At 41.4% G+C, this 19,249-nt stretch overlaps 1 protein-coding gene across 10 annotated transcripts; it reads right to left on the bottom strand.

Annotated features, from left to right (window-relative positions):
• Positions 1 to 4,754: 4,754 nt before the first annotated feature.
• LOC308315861 (membrane cofactor protein-like) lies at positions 4,755 to 17,972 on the bottom strand. 10 transcript variants are annotated; one of them, XM_080764079.1, is made up of 13 exons: positions 17,811 to 17,972; positions 17,022 to 17,134; positions 15,817 to 16,014; positions 14,210 to 14,312; positions 13,610 to 13,689; positions 13,349 to 13,525; positions 12,990 to 13,166; positions 11,275 to 11,319; positions 10,655 to 10,720; positions 9,966 to 10,028; positions 8,499 to 8,562; positions 7,214 to 7,276; positions 4,755 to 6,941 (listed from the first exon to the last, which is right to left on the bottom strand). In XM_080764079.1, the coding sequence occupies exons 2-12, from the start codon at positions 17,083 to 17,085 to the stop codon at positions 7,222 to 7,224; spliced, it is 1,092 nt and encodes a 363-aa protein (XP_080620205.1). In that variant the 5' UTR covers positions 17,086 to 17,134; positions 17,811 to 17,972; the 3' UTR covers positions 4,755 to 6,941; positions 7,214 to 7,221. The 10 variants fall into 10 exon arrangements, with proteins under 10 accessions (XP_080620205.1, XP_080620207.1, XP_080620208.1 ...); XM_080764081.1 differs by having other exon boundaries at positions 17,022 to 17,103; XM_080764082.1 differs by lacking the exon at positions 7,214 to 7,276.
• Positions 17,973 to 19,249: the final 1,277 nt, after the last annotated feature.

The raw sequence follows: 19,249 nt of genomic DNA, 5'->3' as shown, positions 1-19,249 counted from the left end.
GACAAAGGTGAAAAGAAGGGACGCAACACACTTTGCACATTTTGTTTACCACATGCATGCAATTTAGAAGTTTACAGCTTCTTAATTCAGCTGTGATATTATTATAACAAGACATGAAACTCTCTCTTGGTCTCGGATCAATCATAAAAAAATATTTTCTGCGTAAATCGAAAAGCCGTGAAAATCTGTTGAGGGAACCCATTGTGAACTCCAGAATGACCGTGTTTTGGGACTACAAACTGTAGCACTCGATTCAAGTATATTCCAACTATGCCTGTATTCTGATTGTTATACAGTATTCATTTTATGCAACAGCTTTTGAGTATTTGTGCATGTCACATGAGGTGTTGACAACTGCTGGACCAGCTAATGCACATTTATTTTTGTTATGTAACAATTAATAATTGACTGCTGAGATTTTGAACAGGGTTGTGTTCTGAATTTACTCTAAAGCTGTAAATTCCCTGAAGAACATCAACCATTGATGAAACTCCATCCTCGTTGGTCTTGTGCCCTGATTTATACATGTGTGCCGCGTGTGGCACATTGAAAATAGCTGATACAAACTTTGTAGACCAGAATTACAGTGTTCTGTACTGCGTTCATCAAAGTATAACATGCCCTTAACTTAAGCCATTGGCCAATATACAGTAGGTTTTTCCTGGGAGCCCTGTCCGGTTGCATCCTGAAACTGTTAACTGCTCTCCATGCCTCCTGTCCCTTTAAATCTTTTAGAAGCATTTCACAACCAGGGCACACAAGCAACAAACAACCTGAAAATGAAAACTGACTGGGTTGGGTTTAGGAACCAGACACTTAAAAGAGACATTCACTCTGCAGCCATCACTGTGACTACCAATCAAACACTCACACACACACACACACACACACACACACACACACACACACACACACAGTTATATAAGACACCTTGTGGCTTTTACTGGTTCTCTCATTGTATAAATCAAAGTAAATATGCCTCTCAAAACAGGAACCTGGGATGTTTGGCAGCATAGTCGTCTCTCCATGACCTGGTGTGTGTGTGTGTGTGTGTGTGTGTGTGTGTGTGTGTGTGTGTGTGTGTGTGTGTGCGTGTGCGTGCAGGAATGTGAATTAACAACATGGTAGAGTGATAGCAAAGAATACAAGTGGGACATATAGTGTTCAATGAAGATTAAATAGTTTTATAAGTCTACATTTGGCATGCAGTTGTGCGTACTGGCGACTACCTGTCCCTGCCCCACCCTCTCAGCACATTGTAGCTGTCTCTCTTTGTGCGTCATGAACTATCCCAGTGCCAGCGGCTGACAGTCACTTCCTTGGTTTCTTCCATAGTGGTGGGTGAGCCATGGACTCAATGCCAGTCTACCAAGACCTGGAGGGGAGAGAAACCACTAGAGTTCCATCAATCCATCTCTACACAGTATGTTCTGCGGGTAAGAATGCATGTCAAGATAAGAAGTAGCCATGTGCTGTGTCTGTTGTCGTTTCAGCTTTGTGGTGCATCCATTGAGCATAATTCACACAGTGGCCATTTTGTTGTTATGTCATGGTATGACAAAAGAGCAAAATGGTGACACCATGTGAACATGGTCAACTCTGTTTTGATCACATATCGAATGAGAGAGGGAGAGAAAGAGTTGTGTGTGTTATTGTGTTCTCAGGTTTTCTCTCTGTCTCATCACTCACTGTCTCTCTACTTCAGCTCTCTGCTTTCTGGCCTGATCCGTGGCACTGCGTTAACCTTTCCCTGGGGCAGAAGACAGAACCCAATTACATCTGGAGCACCTAACAGCGTCCAAGAGGGTTCAGCTGGGGTTCCCTCGCTTTCACGCCGGTGCATTTAAAAAAACACAGTTGAATGAAATATAGAGTTTCCTCCTCCCATTCATAAGGGTCCATTAATAATTCAGCCACGGGCATCAGCATAATGGAGGACTGATGAGGCATAAAAAAACTTTTGTTTTGTTGTTAACGTGCTGTGAGAGGAAGCATGACTCAAAGAGAACTGTTGTACATGCGCCATACTGATCTTATCCAAGTGCCACACAAATATGACGAGGGCTTAGGTTTTCAAATTACTTATTATATTTGAGCCCCTTATTGTGCATGCAAGTCAACTTGAACAAAAAAATTGACGTACAGAGTAAAAATGCAGGTCTACTGGGCAAAATACTAGGCATCTAGTAATCATCTGAAATTACCTTTAATCTGATTCCTGCAATTCAATTTATTAGCATGAATTTTCAACGAGTGCACATTCTTACTGTGTCCACTGGAGATTCAACTGATCACAGTTGCCTTGGATCTTTTTTTAAGGTTCGCCACCATCATTTTTCCTTCCACTGTGATCTTATACAAACTCAAAGGTATAGAACTTTTTAAGAACTCTTGTCCTGAATCTTTACAACCCTCTCCAAAGACCTTTGCAGTTTTCTACATCTATAAGGACCCACAAAGTGCTTTTTTCTGAAACCCATTAATATCAAACTACAAAATACATCGAATCAAAGCTAGTCTAGTTTAATGGCCGTCCCAATGCATTTCCAATGGAAGTCACATGGTTTCACCAAAAAAATTTGTTTGATGGATGTTTGTGCCCCCCCCCCCCCCCCCCATCAAACAAAAATGTTTGGTGAACTTCTTTAAACCCTGTAGACCCGAGTTCACTCTGTACTTTTATGATTTTTTCTGTCTACACCAAATCTCTTTGCCACAAGTACTCATGTTGTGAGTTACTGAGTTTATAGATCTGCTCTTTTTGGCTAATGTTCCCTTCAGCATATGGATACTGGGGTTCAAGTGGTTAAACCCCAATAAGCACATACATAGATGTGTGCCTTCGCAAGAACATTATTATCTTATTTAACTTACAGTAGTTTGTAAAAGATTTTTTTTTAAAGCGCCTGTCAAATACTACTTATACACTGGGCAGTGTCCATAGGTGATATCAGTGGTAGCACATCTATCATAAAAGTATCGCAGTTAGCTTTTGATACAATACAGTGGACAGTGTATCGTTTTACCATAAGAATCATAAAATATCTTGGTGAGGTGCATTCATCAACAGGCAATACATGTATTTAATGCATTGTTTTCCACCGTTGTGTTGGATATGGGGTGTTTTATGTCACAGGGCAGCTTTGCACAGAAATACTCCCCTTGGAAGCTGGTTTCAGATGGTGGCTTAGAGTATTGTCATCCATCTAGCACCATTTGAAATCAGTGTTCTTGGGGTGGGACGTATGTTTCTCTGTGGCACTGACCAGCGCCATGCAAGTGTGCCGTGCTGGGTTGACCAACTACAGTATTGACAAACGCACAGTAGGCAGTATCACTCACAGATTCTTCTCAGCGGTCAACATTGACATCAAAGGCATTGTCCTCTTTCCAAGGTTGACCGATTTCTTCTGGTGTTTAGAGTGTTATTATGTTTCTAGCACCATTTGAAATCGGTTACAATGAAGGACAGATCTCGTCTTGAACCAAACGGGAAACGGAAGTAACTTTCAGGGACCTAAAACAAGGACTTGTTCAACTGGAGATGCTGAATTTAATCTGTGAATAGATGAGCAAATTAATAAACAGTATTTAACCCATTTAATTATTCGTCTGGTTACTTTGGGTAGGATGAAGTACAAACGAAATGACTGAAGCCACAGTTTTGCCGTTTTAAATGTTGTTAAACTTAACTATTACATTGTCAGACATGCAATTAAAATCCATTAAACTTCTCAATCCTTAAAACATGATTTACAATGTCATTGGAAAGTTATCCCCAGGCAAGTCCACTAGATGGCACTGTGTCAATCACATATCCCAGTATTTATCCTTGATGTTGATAGAACATAAATTAATTCACTTCACTAAGCAATTTGATACAGCAGCTGCTCTTATCCAGAGTGGGTACCAAGTCTAAGAGCAAGACTGGAGTATTAAAGAATTATAAATAATTGGTCTTTATTCCTTGACAATGATATAAAAGGTTTTTGATCATTGTTGGATATTTTCATAATTCCAATGGACAGTAAAGTGCCATGTACAGCAATTACACCTATATATAACTCACTGCTTGTTAATGTGTGCATATTCTGTACAATGCAAAGATTCCAGGTTATATACGCAGTGGTTTTAACTAAGATACTGAGCTTTAAAGTAATTGTGCATTTCTTTCATAGCTGTATGTAGTAGTAGTAAGTAGCCTTGCTGAGCCATGAGACCCATAGGGCAGGAGCCTATCTCCTGTTTCTGTAGCGTGAGGCAGCTTGATGTACAAATACACCCCCTGGACATGACGCTAGTATGTTGCAGGGACTTACACCCCAAATCGAACCCTTGATGCTGAGTGTCAAGCAGGGAGGCATTGGGTCCCATTTTTAGAGTCTTTGGTATGACCCGGCCGGGGATCGAACCCAGACCTCCCAGTCTCAGGGCGGACACTCCAACCACAAGGCCACTGAGCTGGTAGTGTTATTGTGTAAAACATCACCTGGACAGTGCCTTGGAGCACTTTCAACCTAGCGTTCCTAATTATTGTGGGCATGACATTGGCAAAAACAATAAGCTCGTTCAGCATTGTTATAAAGTAGTTATGGTATACACATTTTAAAATTAGGTCTTCTCAAAGTGCTTTGTTATGGATTGTTTGACCAACTTGTTTTTGAAAAATAATTATAATTAAATAAAAGTAATATGTCAAAATATAAAGACTTTCATCTATTCTTCATGAAAACAAGGTGGAGTAGACCTCTGTGAAATGTGTGAATGATTTACTTTATTCGAATAACACGTTAACAAAATCGAGATCTGAAAAATAAAGCTGCATTATATGCCGAAAAACACAATATGTATTGTAAATCATACAGTATATACTGACTCACGTAAGTTGCTAAAATATAAAAAAGAAATAAAAGCCTTAGAGGCGAGTGCACACTTTTTAAGAGACCTTAAGATACCTACCAGGTATCTCAAAATATATAATAAATACAATCAAAATGAGTGATCTAAGTGGTCATTTAATAGAATGGCAGTGTGGAATATACGATTGCACTTTAGTCAAATAAATAGTCATCATTCATATCATCTATGAATTCACTTGGTGAGCAAAGTATTAATTAAATTATGGTGCAGCTAGGCCAAAATATAAGCCTGCTCAAAGAACTATCTATTTTAACAATTGTAAAGTTGGTCACGTGGCCAAAAGATGTGCCCACCAGCCAATGAAAAGATGTGCCCATAAATGTCTCCATAAAAGATGTGGCCACTAGCCTATCAGAGCCAACATGTGCTCACTGTTCACCCGTCACTAGCTCTCAGCCCCTCCCCTTTGCCTACTGCGAGCCTGCAATTTGATCCCCCTCTCTCCGAGTCCCGCACCCGCAGGAGAAGACAAACGAGGAAGGGGAGGAATTGGAGCCTCACGATTTTGCTTATTCCTTCTAAATCTCTGTATATAAACTATAGCTCTCTCAGCGATAGTCTTAGTTACATCAACATTGTTGTTTGACAATAGTTGTTTTTTGCCTAAGTAAAACAATTAGACTGTTCGCAACTTCGCATTGGCTTTTGATTGCATGCACACACACACACGCACATGCACGCCTGTAAGCCACCCCCCCACACACACACACACACGTGTCCCACACACACACACACACACACACAAAAACAGCGGAGCGCCAACAAAACGTGCCAGCAGACTCGCTGATTTAATGTTACAATAAGGATTTCATGGGGAACAGACTCAGTGACTGTACTCGCGGACAGTCGACTACCACACATACTACCGCGGACCCCCTCCGCCCCGCGCCGACGATCACACACGGCCACACGGCAAGAGTTCACCAACATGCGATCCAGACGATACATAATGACAGTGGCTGCAGCGGCTACATCATTTGTTTTTTATTCCAATTAATTTTGACGTGCGGAGTCTCTCTCTCTCTCTCTCGCCACGCCACACACACACACACAGGAATAGCCATGCAGGCAATTTCCTTCTTCCCATAGTGCGCGGCAACGTAACTATCTGGGGCACGAAATTCTAGTCCTCAATATGTACAGAGTTAAGTGCACATTCTCCCAATCCCACACATAGGCCTACACCTCAGATCATTCCAGTCTCCATGGAATAGTAGCCTCGATACCCAGGCTTTCATTTCGTCTGCGCGAAATGGTATTTGACAAAAAAAGAAAAAATCAGTGTTCACAGAAAGACGGCAAACTTAAGTCTTCTATTAAGGCATTTAGCACATGACAATCTCAACACTGAAACAGAAGTTACACAATTATTTCAATACTATTATAATTTAGACAAAAAGAATAGCTGGCATGGCACGACGTTTGATCCCCTCCCTCCTTTTACAATAATTTTGCCTGCAAAAGCCCAGTTAAGGTGCATAACAGGAATTGTAAAATCTACTGGTAATTGGATTTTTATTAAGGTACCGTTCTACTTGTTTTTCCCACATATCAAATATGATCAGTAATAACATTGTATGTTATACCTGAAGTATGGGCAAACAAAAAAATAACTTTTTCAAATCTACAGTAGCAAAATGTACAGATTGGGACCTGCTGGTTGGATTCTCTAGTCCTTCCCAATTACAGAATAGCAAAACAGTAGTGAAGCAGATCAGACATATCAGAAAGCTGCATCAGGGCGTAGGAGTGGAAAATCTTTTGATTAGTGGACTTTGAAGTACACAGAAGATATAAACAACTGCCAGCCAATCGAGGCTTGCCACCCTTGCAGCACAAGCAGATGATGGCACTAATTATTACTGTGTTGCAAGGTTTGAGGTTGCAAGGTCCATCCAGAGCCTTCCGCCTTCATGCGTTGTACATTCAAGGGGCTGGTCCAGCCACATCCTTCCATCTTGGTTTAGAACGTCAAAGGATGTTATAATGGTCCGATGTCAGTAGAAATACGACACTTTGAGCTGACAAAAAAAGCAAGATATTTCAAAAGACATACTTCGAGATAGTAGACTAGATTAGGTTTTACACAGGAAGTTTCACAAGATCCCTTCTGAAACAGGAAACCGATGGTTTAAAGATTAGCAACAGGTTGGTATTAATGTATTAGGAAAAAGGTGCCAGGTTAGTCGAAAAGGTAGCCAACAGTACCACACAAACGGGGCAGTTTTATTTTCCAAATCCTATTTAGTCACATGATATTGTTCCCATTATTCACAATATAATTTATTCTTACCCATAGTGCTAGAACGCGCCCTCTTCATCTATGGCCACATTTCCTGAGTAGCCACTAGGAGAGCTGTAAGCCAAAAGTGACTGGTCATCTTTGGCGAAATGTGTTATGTGACATGTCATTTGAAACAAAAATGCATATACTCTACTGAAAAGTGGAAAGTGAGACGAGTCAAAACGTTGTATGTTGCATGTCGTCACACCTATGTATGTATACTATGTTGAAGTAATAAAGTAGGCTTTAGTGAGAACTAGAAAGGATTGCTGGAATACACAAGATAGTAACACAAAGGCCTGGGCCGCGGCCGAGCGGTCCAGGCACCTAGGCCGGTAATCCAGCATGGCGGCATGGCGTGGGTTCGAGTCCCGAGCCTGTCGGCCTTTGTCTCCCCCCACCCCCTCTCTCTCACTTTTTCCTGTCTAATTACAGTAAAACGCCCCAAAAAAATTCTTTAAAAAAGATAGTAACACAAAGACCAGCACTGTGCAGCCATTTCAATTCTCTGCTTATCGAGTTTCCTTGAGGCCAAATACCTTGGGCTGGTGTGTTATTTTACTATAAAAGGAGTGCAGATATCCGCCAGGCTGGATTGCCTAGCCAGGGATGAATAAATCGTGGGTTGCAACTGCCAGGACCCAAGGAAGCTGTGTGTGTCTCTATAGAGACCCGTCACAATGGAATTACAATTTGGGCTTGACTGGATGTCGCATACAAAATCCAGTATACAGGTATTGTGTTATTTGTAGAAATATTTTGGAAGCCAATTACTGGCAAAAGGTATATGGAATATCAAAATTCCCTTTGACGGTCATTGTCATATAATGTTCTTATAGTTTTCCACATAGTGCTTTGAAGACGCTGCAAAATAAAAAGGAGTGTGGTATATATGGCGAGTTGAATCGTTCATGATCCAAGGAAACCAGTGAAAAGGAGTATTGTGGATTGCACAACTTGGAGCTCAAGAGTTATAAAGCCATAGTATGAAGTGGCGTGGTATAGCGCCACCGTGAGGCACATACGGCCTTCCTCGGCCTACTGGCAGCGTGCAAAAAGTTCTACGCTGATCGGCCTAACGGTTTCCGAGATCAGAACAGACAGACACAGACAGACAGGTGCATAACAACAGACAGAGGCAACATCGTCTTCCTCCCGGCCTGGGGGTTGATAAACAAAAAGCTCCACAGACACATGCAACATGGAACAGACCTATGGCCAGCCGTGCGTCAAGAGGACATTGCAAAAGGGCAAAAAAAAGGTGAAAGTTAGTTTGCATGTTGAAGGAGTTTACCGTTTCTTGTCCGTGTAGTACTTATAGGCAACCCCTCCGGTGATGATGATGACGACAAAACTAACTATTTTGAAAAGATAGAAAGAAAGGGAGATGTCTCAGCCCGTTGAACGTCTACCTCGCTAGAGTGAGACATGCCCATGGGCATAACACCAGAGGGAGCTCCCCTGACCTTTTCCCCCTAAATAAGGCTCAAATAAGGGGGGGAAATGCATTGTACCATTATGCTGCCACCAAAATATGAAACATCACTTACATAGTTGTTAAGACACTTACATTAGAATAGGTTATTGTAAATTAACAGCATATTAGTCAACTGTATATCTGTAGCATCATGTTTTTTAAATCTCTTTACCCTCTTTATTATACTGTATACAGTACAAGTAAGACACGCAAACGCGGGAAGCGAACGCAGCTCGTACATATTTGTGGTTTAAGAAGTTTAGTTTTTTTTAAGTTACGTTTTTTTAAGTTAAGGTAGGTGTGTGTGTGTGTGTGTGCGTGTGTGTGTGTGTGTGTGTGTGTGTGTGTGTGTGTGTGTGTGTGTGTGATACAGCTGTATTATAATAATAATAATAATAATAAAACTTAAAAAACTTAAATTAAAAATTTGTATAGCACCTTTCATGACATGAAATGCAGCTCAAAGTGCTTTACAGAAAAATGGAGAATAAAATAAAAGCAAGGCAACATTAAAAACAAGCAGTAATGCAATACAATGAGGACATGAATAACAAAAATAAAAAATGTCTACAGAGGCTGCCTGACGAAGGTACAGTGGGAGCTTGTTCCATGCCGACAGCCCGTAAAAGCAAAAAGCTGATATATAGTGTTCCACCACGCCTACATGCTACAGATTGGCTAAGGAGAGCTATATTTCTGGATGTCAGATCTTCAGGTAGTTTAACCCATTTAGACCAGAGTTAAAAACATTCACTTTGAAAGAATATTTTAAAAGATTTGCGCCCCATTTTTACGATGTTTCTAAAATAGCAGACCTACAAGCTCGTAGCGCACCTTGTAGATCTGCTATTTTCCAATAGCTAAATTATAACACAATGTTTAAAACACCTGCCATAAATGGGTTAAATTAGCTATTAATCAATTGGGTCTTGCTCACTCCTCACATGACTTTCCACACAGCAGACATCTTCTGTGAAGGTACAGCCATTTTCCTACCAACGCATCAATGTGTTTGACACATAATGTGTCATATCGGGTGCCACATATCAGGAATTATTTATAGCCGTCAGATACAATAACACATTGCCTGGATGCAGGTGGTGCAGGGATAAAGATCCTGTCCACCACCGCAAAGACCAGGGGTACGAATTCTCCACTTAAATCAACCATGACATTAAAATCTTTCTAAATTTGTTTTCCCCATTACTTTTCCAGTTGTATTATTTTCCAAAAACTATTTTTTTTCATGACTGTATAGACCCTGTAACGTGAATGTGAACTTACCCCCTAAAACAATCCACACGACTGGCGATGGTGGGGGGGGCGTCGGGCTGGGTATCGGTGGATCTACAATTAACAGGAAAGATATTGTTTTGACGACATCTATAATCTATACACATACTTATTACATGGCTTGGTTGAATGCTTGATTCCGATTGGTCAATCGCTGAGTTCAGTGGTGTGTTATTTCTTCATAATGTCCGCTTTATTTATTAATTTATATATTAAGTAGCCATGTAATAAGCATAATATTATAGGATAATGTATGGCTAAGGTGGTCATTGTTGATATTATAAATCACCTTCTGGGTGATTTATAATATATGAACAATGACCACCTTAGCCATACAGGTGATTTATATATCAACAATGACCACCTAGCCATACATCCCATATATCCCTTGCATACATGCATACATACAATGCAAGAATAATGTAAAGCAAGTAAAGAAAATACCATAGAAATTTGAAGACAAAACATTCCATTACAGATTCAAGCAATGTCAACACATACTACAGCAAGGGTGTCAAAATAGATTGAATTCTCCCCCCTCCCCCCCCCCCCCCCCCAAATAAAGAGATAAAAACCAAAATGAATCCCATGGGCCAGAAATTGTAGGTGATTATATGACACCCCCGTTTGACGTTTTAGATGAAATGACAAGTTCAACATGGACTACCAACATGGACTACCTGGCACTAGGGCTGTAGTGGAATGAGGGGTGGTAGTAGTGGTGGTGATCGTCGTGGTATAACGCTCTATAAAAAGGTATAAAGGTTTATTAGGCCAGGATTTCCTGTTCTCTTTGCACAAAAAAGGTTTAAGCTGTTTGACTTTATGACATCGCTTGAGTAAAAGCCACCAGGAAAAAGCCACAGCTACTAGCAGCCAAGGTTTGCTGTTACAGGGATAGTGCAAATAGTGCATTACCTGATCTATAAATGTACTGAATTATTAATTTGAGGTCGTTTGATCTCAAAGATGCATCCACACACACACACACACACACACACACACACACACACACACACACACGCGTACAAATTCCCAATTCATTAGTCATGTCGAAGGCAACGAATGACTTCACTTTCTTTTAGTCGACTGTAAAAATACAGTCGAAAAGATATCCTGCAAGGTCCGTGACTCTCTCCCCCTTGCAGCCTTAAGTGTGGCATTGGAAAAAGAGGACAGCTACCATACATGGATAACTAGATGTGAATATTTCTATGACAAAAAAAATGAGGTAACTAGCCAGACCTTGCAGGAGATTTTGACAATATAGCATTTTAGATTTAATGGCAATATGGACTACCTGTCGTCGTTGTAGTTCTAGGAGGGGTGGGGGGAGTCGGAAGCGCTAAAAAGGCATAAAAGTTTATCAGGAATTTGTGTCATTCAATTACATCTCCAAAACAGGTACCGTATTATGTGTTGAGTTTGCACACAAACAATTCTGAAGTTGTTGTTTTTTTTCACTAAAAGCAATAAGAAAAATGGCAGTTTGCTGTTTAACACAGACTGGACACAACTGTAGAGTAGAAGGAGAGATAGGGATAATCCAATGATCAAAGGATCCCCTGATGCTGGTCACACAGTTGGCATGTGATGAAAGAACAACCACCACCCTCAATTGGAGCATTTAACAACAATTAAGTACACAATAATACTGTCATTAAAAATCTACCAATATCTTTTTTTCATTTCACATTTCCCCATAGATAATTATTAATTTGTTTTCAGAAACCTCTGACTACAGGACTACAGAGCTCACTTAATGTCAATGGGTGGTGCTCATACATACACACTCAAACTCATACATACGGACATACACACTCATACATACGAACATGCACCGCTCAAACATCTATAAAAATGGAAATGAAAGTCCCACATGAAGTCATATCCATTACTTAAACGCAAGCAACACTATGTAATAGCATACAATGTCCCACAAAATGACAACGTTCAATTTGTAAACACTCTTCCACAACTTTATAGACTCAGGGAGGGCCCCTGCTAGGGGCTTTACTGTATTACCATGTACAGTGTATAGGGAAGACAGTTGAGGCTTTATGCCGGCATTCAAGCTCTAGGGTTGCACTGTGGTATAAACTATGAAGTTAGCAACATCACAGAAGATTATCAATAATGTATCAATCGTTTCATGTGGGGTCCGCCCACCCCTTACACTACGTCCACACACCATCTGCTGCAGGACTCTGAATAGTGCCGGCCTGATGCATGTTCTCATTTAGACAGTGGGCACATTGGAGTTAAGCAGACTGCACGACCACGTGCCAAAAATACCCAACAACACCACATTGTGCTACAATGTCCTTATCATGAAGATGCAATAGCCTACATTGACAATCTTCAACTGGTAAGACGACTGACATGTTACTATAATGACAGTGTCCAACGTGTGTTTCTAATGGGTAATGATGAATCTACCATATAAAACTATGCCTTTTCATGGTCAATTCCCAGCCCACAGAAGTGAAATCAGGGAGGGTAAACGGGCATGCTGAAACATTGTAAGTTCCTAGTTCCTGCAAAGCCACGCCTATTCAGACAAAAGTCTCAAACGAGAGTCTCACGTGACTCAACTGAGCAGAGGCGCAGAGAATCCTGGGTAATGAAGGCAAAGACGTGGCCACTGATGTGATACCCTACATTACATAGTGTCGATTTAATATATATACTCAATTGTATGACATTGTTTCCCGCTCAAAATAGCAGATCTACAAACTCACATTTTGCGACACTGCATGGTGAAGTATAAATCAGGCTTAATTTGGTCAATGCTATTGAGCAAATAGCACTAAGTGAATAAAAGTGGCACCAAGTGTATAGGTGGCACTAACTGAATAAAAGTGAATCTCCATCCATCTTTGTTTGCATTAGTAGAGAAAGTACTATTTTCTTTATGCTACTAAAGTGTAGACAGCATAAACCTTGTGAGGAAAAACATAGTCGTAGTTAGAGAGGCCTCGCTAAAGCAATGAACCGGAGCTACATTAGCCATACCTCTGCATGTTGGAAGTGGAGGTGTCCACCCGCTAATTTCACACGTCGAACTGTCTGAGCCGCTCAAATCAAATCCAGGATCGCACCCGAATGTCACATGATACTTATGTTTATAAGGTGGTGGAGAACCCTCAACCCGCCTCAGATGTGGGACATTAGGCGTTTCACATTCGACCACTGAGAACAAAGAAAACTATTTTAAGCTGGGCTGAAATGGCTGAGAAATATGGGACATGTTGACAGTAATGGTAATCAAAATTAGAAGGCTTTAAAATATATATATAATAATTGTTTGAGGAAGGATTAGAAATATTGAAACAAATGTTTGCGGAATGGATGAAAACAACACTGAAACTTACTTATACATTTTGGAGGTGCCGGACGGAACTGCCCATCTTCACAGTGTATCTGACTCGATCCATCGAGTGTGTAATCCTTATTGCATTTGTATGTGACAACATCTCGAAAAACATAATTCTCAGTCACTGGACTGTATTTGCCGTTTAAAATGTCCTCTGGCTTTTCACATGTCTCCACTGTAGAATAAAAATAAGACATCAGAATGTAGATACTCAAACATAATTACTTTATGGTCTTATTTAATTATTTGGATTACCAACCTTCACATCTTCCAAATCTGCCATCCCAGTTCGAATCAGCTCCACAACTTATTGTTTTTTGACCACCTACCAAATTGTGTCTGGGGGAAACAGGACAAAGACATTAAACTGCTGTAACGCACAATATAAACTCCTGACTTAATTTAACTCCAAATGAACACTGAAAAGTGCACATTCCAGCAGGATTTAGACCATGTGCGTGCAAGTCTACTATGATGGGACAATATATTTCCATCTACCCCAAGGTTATTAAACTGTCCTACAACGCCCACAAGTGCAGTAACTACGGTACACAAAATGTCAAACTGATACCCTAACCACTTAATCTCTAGATCTAGATACTTCGTTGCCCTGTAAAAAAAACAACATAAAAGAACATCCTCTTTGTTTTTGCAGTTAGGAAGTAGTCGGAACACCAGATAATGTACTTTTTTTTCATTAGCCAAATGGTATCAGATTTACTTGCTAAGCCTTTTGCATGCAAGTCCATGGAGCAAAATGAACTTTAAATATAGCACAGATTGTCAACCATGAACTTCTGAAATGTCATTGATCAAGATTATGAAACGAGACAGATGGAAGCATCGAGTCATCACTAACCCAGGATTGCAGATTAACTCAGCCCTGTCACCAAACTGATTACCATCATCAAGATATTCTATTCTTCCATTGTCCTGGTGCTCAATTGAGCTACAGGATCTCCCTGAAAAATAAAATAACAATAATTATAATAATTAATTAAAATAAAAAGCAGGTCGCATTTACTATGAAATCGTGCATTTCAGTCAGTCGGTTTGTTTGTCACCCCCACTGGCCCAGGCATTTATGGTCATGCCTGGAATGGAGATCCTGATGTCATCAATATTAAGCCAATATGGAAATGCCCATGGAGATCCCTGATGTCATTAGTATTGGCCAGCAACTCTACATATTACCAGTAAGACGCGTTAACGCGGGAAGCGAACGCAGCTGTTGTGGCAGACACACACACACATTGTGTGTGTGATACAGCTGCTCCCTCTGGTGGCGGGCGGGTGGTGTAACAGCGGGACAGACAGACAGACAGACACACAGACACACAGACAGACAGACAGACAGACATGATCTGCAGGGTCTCATAGTTAGTGCTCACTGCGTTCGCAATGACCTCAAACCCTTAGATCTCCATATATGGAGCTGACCTGTTCTGACATTCCATATGTTGATCCTTCCCCATCCATCCTTCCTCTTCGATGTCTCCCTTTTGACTGATACCCGTCCATTTAAACTCTAGACGGGCCTGCTCCAAAGTTATTAGTGCAGCCGCTCCCGGCAGTTCTTAACAGGCCCGAAATTTTGAGTGTATAGAGTGCTCTGCCTACCTGCTTAAAGATGGAGTGCCACATTTGTTTCCCCACATTTTTCCAGTTTTTCATGTGTCTATGAGGTGACAGTACGAGTACTTCATTAGACACCCTGGAGCCGTTTTGATGTGAAATGGTGTATTCACTTTGTATTTAGGGTTTCTTCCTTGAGGCTGAACCCTTGACAGTCAAACGGGCCAATGAAATAAACAGTAATATAGTGAAATCACACTATCAGCCCCTCCCCTAACCCCACCCCCTTTATCATACAACTACAGCTGTGGCCCACAGCTGTGGGTGCGGCTTCAGTTCAGGTGGATCACCACCCATCACCACGCACCAGGCAAACCAGGCATGAACTGGTGGGCGTGTCCACATAAAAGCATGATTTTAACAAATACTGTACACTTTTTGGAAAAAGTTCTTCCTCCTTATATTATAATAATACCTGATGATCATGTTTTAGGGTGGAAAGAAATCGTGGCACTCCATCTTTAACCCTTTTCCAATAGGCGAGTATGGGTGGGGCATTCGAGCCCATCTAGTGATGCGTGTGGGGCATCACAACACTCAAGACACGCTCCATATATGGCCAGTACATAACTCATTCCATATGATGATCTGACCCCCCCATGCCAAAGCGCCGGCGCTCGCCCTGCAGTCTGCCGTCACCTAGGCGGATGCGTGCACGCTTCTCGCCCTCAGGCGTCTTACTGGTAGAATTTATGTATGGGTTGCAAGTGTGATTAGATAAGCTGTGAAGAGTGTCTGAACTCAGATAAAAGAGGCCATTGTGTCCTTGAACTTTTGTTTTTACTACAAATAGCAGTCAATGTTTTAAGAATTAAAAGTGTAAATATTTACTCTCGCATGTCATCGCCACAATAGCAGGACTCCAGGTTCCAGCGTTGCATGTCTGATTCCGCACGCCCCCTCTCCATTGATAGCCAATCTCACACTCCCAGGTAGCATACGCTTTATCTGGAAATGTCTTTTTCAGGATATCGGCGCTAGTCAAAACTGTGTTTGGAGCTCCATCTTGGGGTCGGGAACAGTTTTGACCTATGAAAAACAGGGATACGTTGTTAAGTTTCATATCCGACCTGAGATTCAAATCCAGGTCTCACAATTTTATGTTGATTTTATCCAAATGTCACGCAAATCTGTACACATGCTCTCCATAGACATGTGATCAAGACAGGTTTGTTTGATTTCTCATAATCCATCCTGATTGGCTACGAAGCCAGTTTTCAGGAGTAGCCCGCTTTGTACAAATCGCCACAACTCCTCAACGCAGCGTCCGATTGCGGTGAAACTGTGCTAGGCTGAGGAAGAACTTGACAGTTTTCAAATCAGCGTCATGGTGGCGCTACAACAGGCCAAGTCACATCACACACACACGTTTATATTACTCCTAAACATTTTGCGAAAACATCACACACACACTATCCTCCTGGTGGATACCTGTGCCCAGAAGGGCACTTTTTCTAGTTTGTTGTGAAATCGTACCACGGTCTGTGTTATTAGCAAAGCAAACTGTAAATAAAGTACCCAACGGAGAAAAAAGAATTCCCCGCTGTGGCGGGGAGGACAAGTTCAGGTTTTACCCTTGGCAGTTATAAGAACGAGACACAGTGACACATTGACACTAGAGCAGTGGTTTTCAACCTTTCTCAGGTCATGCCCATTATTTGCCATTTGAGCGACGGACCACCATTTGATGAGATTTAGCCTCTCAGAAACAATAGTTTGAATATTTTTTGATGTTGGATTCTTCTACTACATTCTCTAATTGTGTAGATGTCTTAAACAATACTTTAACTCTTGAGAGCATGACATGAAACCAAACCAAATTACTCTCCATTGTTTAGCTGAGGACCACCTGGAACCCCCTCAAGGACCACTGGTTGAAAACGACTGCTCTTATAGGGTGATGTCATGTGATATAATGGAACAGTGCTCAGTGCTCACAACTGGCCACTGGAGCGTTTTTTCCCGGCGAGCGACAACTTTGTAGGACGGGATAATATTAAGCATAAACTGAACATTATTTACACTACAGTACTTACCCTGTACAGCAAAGAGGACAACGCTGAGCGTTACGAGCAAGTACAAGCCGCCCACGGCGACCATGACGTCTGTAGATCTTCTCTGCAGGAGGATTGGGAAGGTTGTTGATTTCCTGGCAATTGATTGATCCGATGATTTACTTTAACAGTTTGCATGGACAAGCACAAGGAAGTATAGTACAGTACGAATCATGCCAAATTACAAGGTCTACTAAAGGGATGAATCCAAGAAAGCTTGTTCCATTGTAGCCCTGATACATGACTGCCATGATGATTATCATGACAGTGACAATACGAGAGTCAATAGAACCAGGGCTATAGTTCCATTGGGGTCTTGTACTCGAAAATGAATGAAAACGGAGTGGACGGAGTGACTTTGCTTTTGTTTATAAGGTGTTAACACTTTAATACACGTTCCCGAATTGTACAACATTGTAATAAACACTTTCACCACTATCTGCTGGACGATTCTGAATTGATCTATCGTGAAGTTGAACAAAAGACGTGATTCGACCATTCGGCCGTTTTGGTTGGGAAAGCTGAAGCTAACGCAATCTGGGAAACCATTGGCAAAACAAATAAAAAACAGCCCCCTCTTTTCCGTGTAAACAGAGACTAGCGGCCCATATGTGCCCTCTCCCCACGCTCATTCTGTAGCTCCGAGATGAGCTACAGAATGAGCGTAGTGCTGAGGGAACATACTGGGGCTACAGACAGACAAGCTAACGCGACGCGCTGATAGCTTGTAGATAGCCTGGGACAAGCAACGTTCGAGATTAGGATACTTACAGTACTGTATATCCATTATCCAGTGGGTTGTGGCTGCCGCTTGTTGTCGCTGCCTGAATGAGGAAGGTTGGGTAAGGTTGTGTGTGTATACTTTAGTTTTCTGCCAGACAGCTCTGCTCTGCTGCCGGTTAGTTGCCAGGGGGTTACCCGGGTTGCCACTTGCCAGTCATTATTATCGTGGCGAGTCTTTCCGGTTAAAGAGGTGTGGCTTTAAAACTTAAAGGCACAGCCTGGGCTGGCTGTCACCGCCATATACAGTATATCTGTCTATGGTCACCGCTGTGTGACAGTGTGACTCATACTTGATAAAGACCTCACGGTGGAAATTATTATTATCGTTGTGTTTTGTTGCTAATAAATATCCCCCATACACACACTCCCTTCCGTTGACATTGATGACGAAATCCATCGGAAATTCGGAATGGCTTCATTCACAGTCAAACGTCCCACCCTTTCTCAGAGCACTGCCCTGGCACTGCCCCCCCCCCCCCCCCAAAAAAAACACACGCGCGCGCGCGCACGCACACACACACACACACACACACACACACGTCACACACACACACACACACACACACACGCACACACACACACACACACACACACACACACACACACACACTACCAAGGTCAGCCAACATAATAATCTAAATTAGACCCCTCAGCCAGGCTCACATTTGTAATTTTTATATAATTGAGTTGTGCTTGAAATGTAGGCTACTATAATTCTCCAAATTGTTAATAAATACTTCAATCAATCAAAGTGAAAGCACATCAATCAGTCAGTCAGTCTAGGGTTCTCAAACAATTTCAAGCACCCCAGGCCATCATAAGGTATAATATATAAGGCCACGGACAAATCATGCATGATTTTAGAATATCTTTTGTAAAAATGCACACTGTTTGAGTCTGTATTAGATTTAATGCTGGCAAAAGAAAATCAAACAAAAAATTATCGCCAGCCTGCAATAAACAGAGCTATATTTTGATTTAGGATGGGGTAATATTGCGTCCATCACTCTTACTCATAGCTGCTTCCTGTCCCTGTGAGTGTGTGCATACGTGTGTGGTTGAAAAGCAGTAAAACTAAATGACAGCCCTATATAGGATACTGTCTGCTGGGTTAATCTTTTGATAAGTTCTTAAAGTTGTGCGGACCACGTTATTATTGATGGTGCATGATCACCAATCATATTATAAAACCTTTTACATTAGGCCTATGTACTTTATGTTGTATAACCATTAACCACCTCACTGCTAATTCATTATTTGTTCAAGAGATACATTTTCAAATTCTGGAATGGTATTTGCATTCTTGTATCTCTGTGGAAGCAACCTTCGCTCCTAAATAGGCCTGCTTACTGTAACACGAATTAATGAGTAATTCACCAAGTATGAACACATGTTATACCTGCTGAGATGTCCACATATTTTGTGGA

Source organism: Protomyctophum bolini, assembly GCF_963924005.1.
Source record: "Protomyctophum bolini genome assembly, chromosome: 5".
Taxonomy (NCBI): Eukaryota; Metazoa; Chordata; class Actinopteri; order Myctophiformes; family Myctophidae; genus Protomyctophum; species Protomyctophum bolini.
The sequence above is the reverse complement of the archived record's forward strand: the minus strand, read 5'-3'. Positions and strand labels throughout refer to the sequence as shown.

Bases quoted from the DNA above. Each gene is read 5' to 3' on its own strand.
- LOC308315861 (XM_080764079.1), bottom strand. From the start codon at position 17,085: ATGGTCGCCGTGGGCGGCTTGTACTTGCTCGTAACGCTCAGCGTTGTC. The intron at 16,015-17,021 runs GTAAGTACTGTA...TGTTTTTCATAG, and splicing joins TGTCCTCTTTGCTGTACAGG to GTCAAAACTGTTCCCGACCC. The intron at 7,277-8,498 runs GTAAACTCCTTC...TTTGGCTTACAG, and splicing joins TACTACACGGACAAGAAACG to CTCTCCTAGTGGCTACTCAG.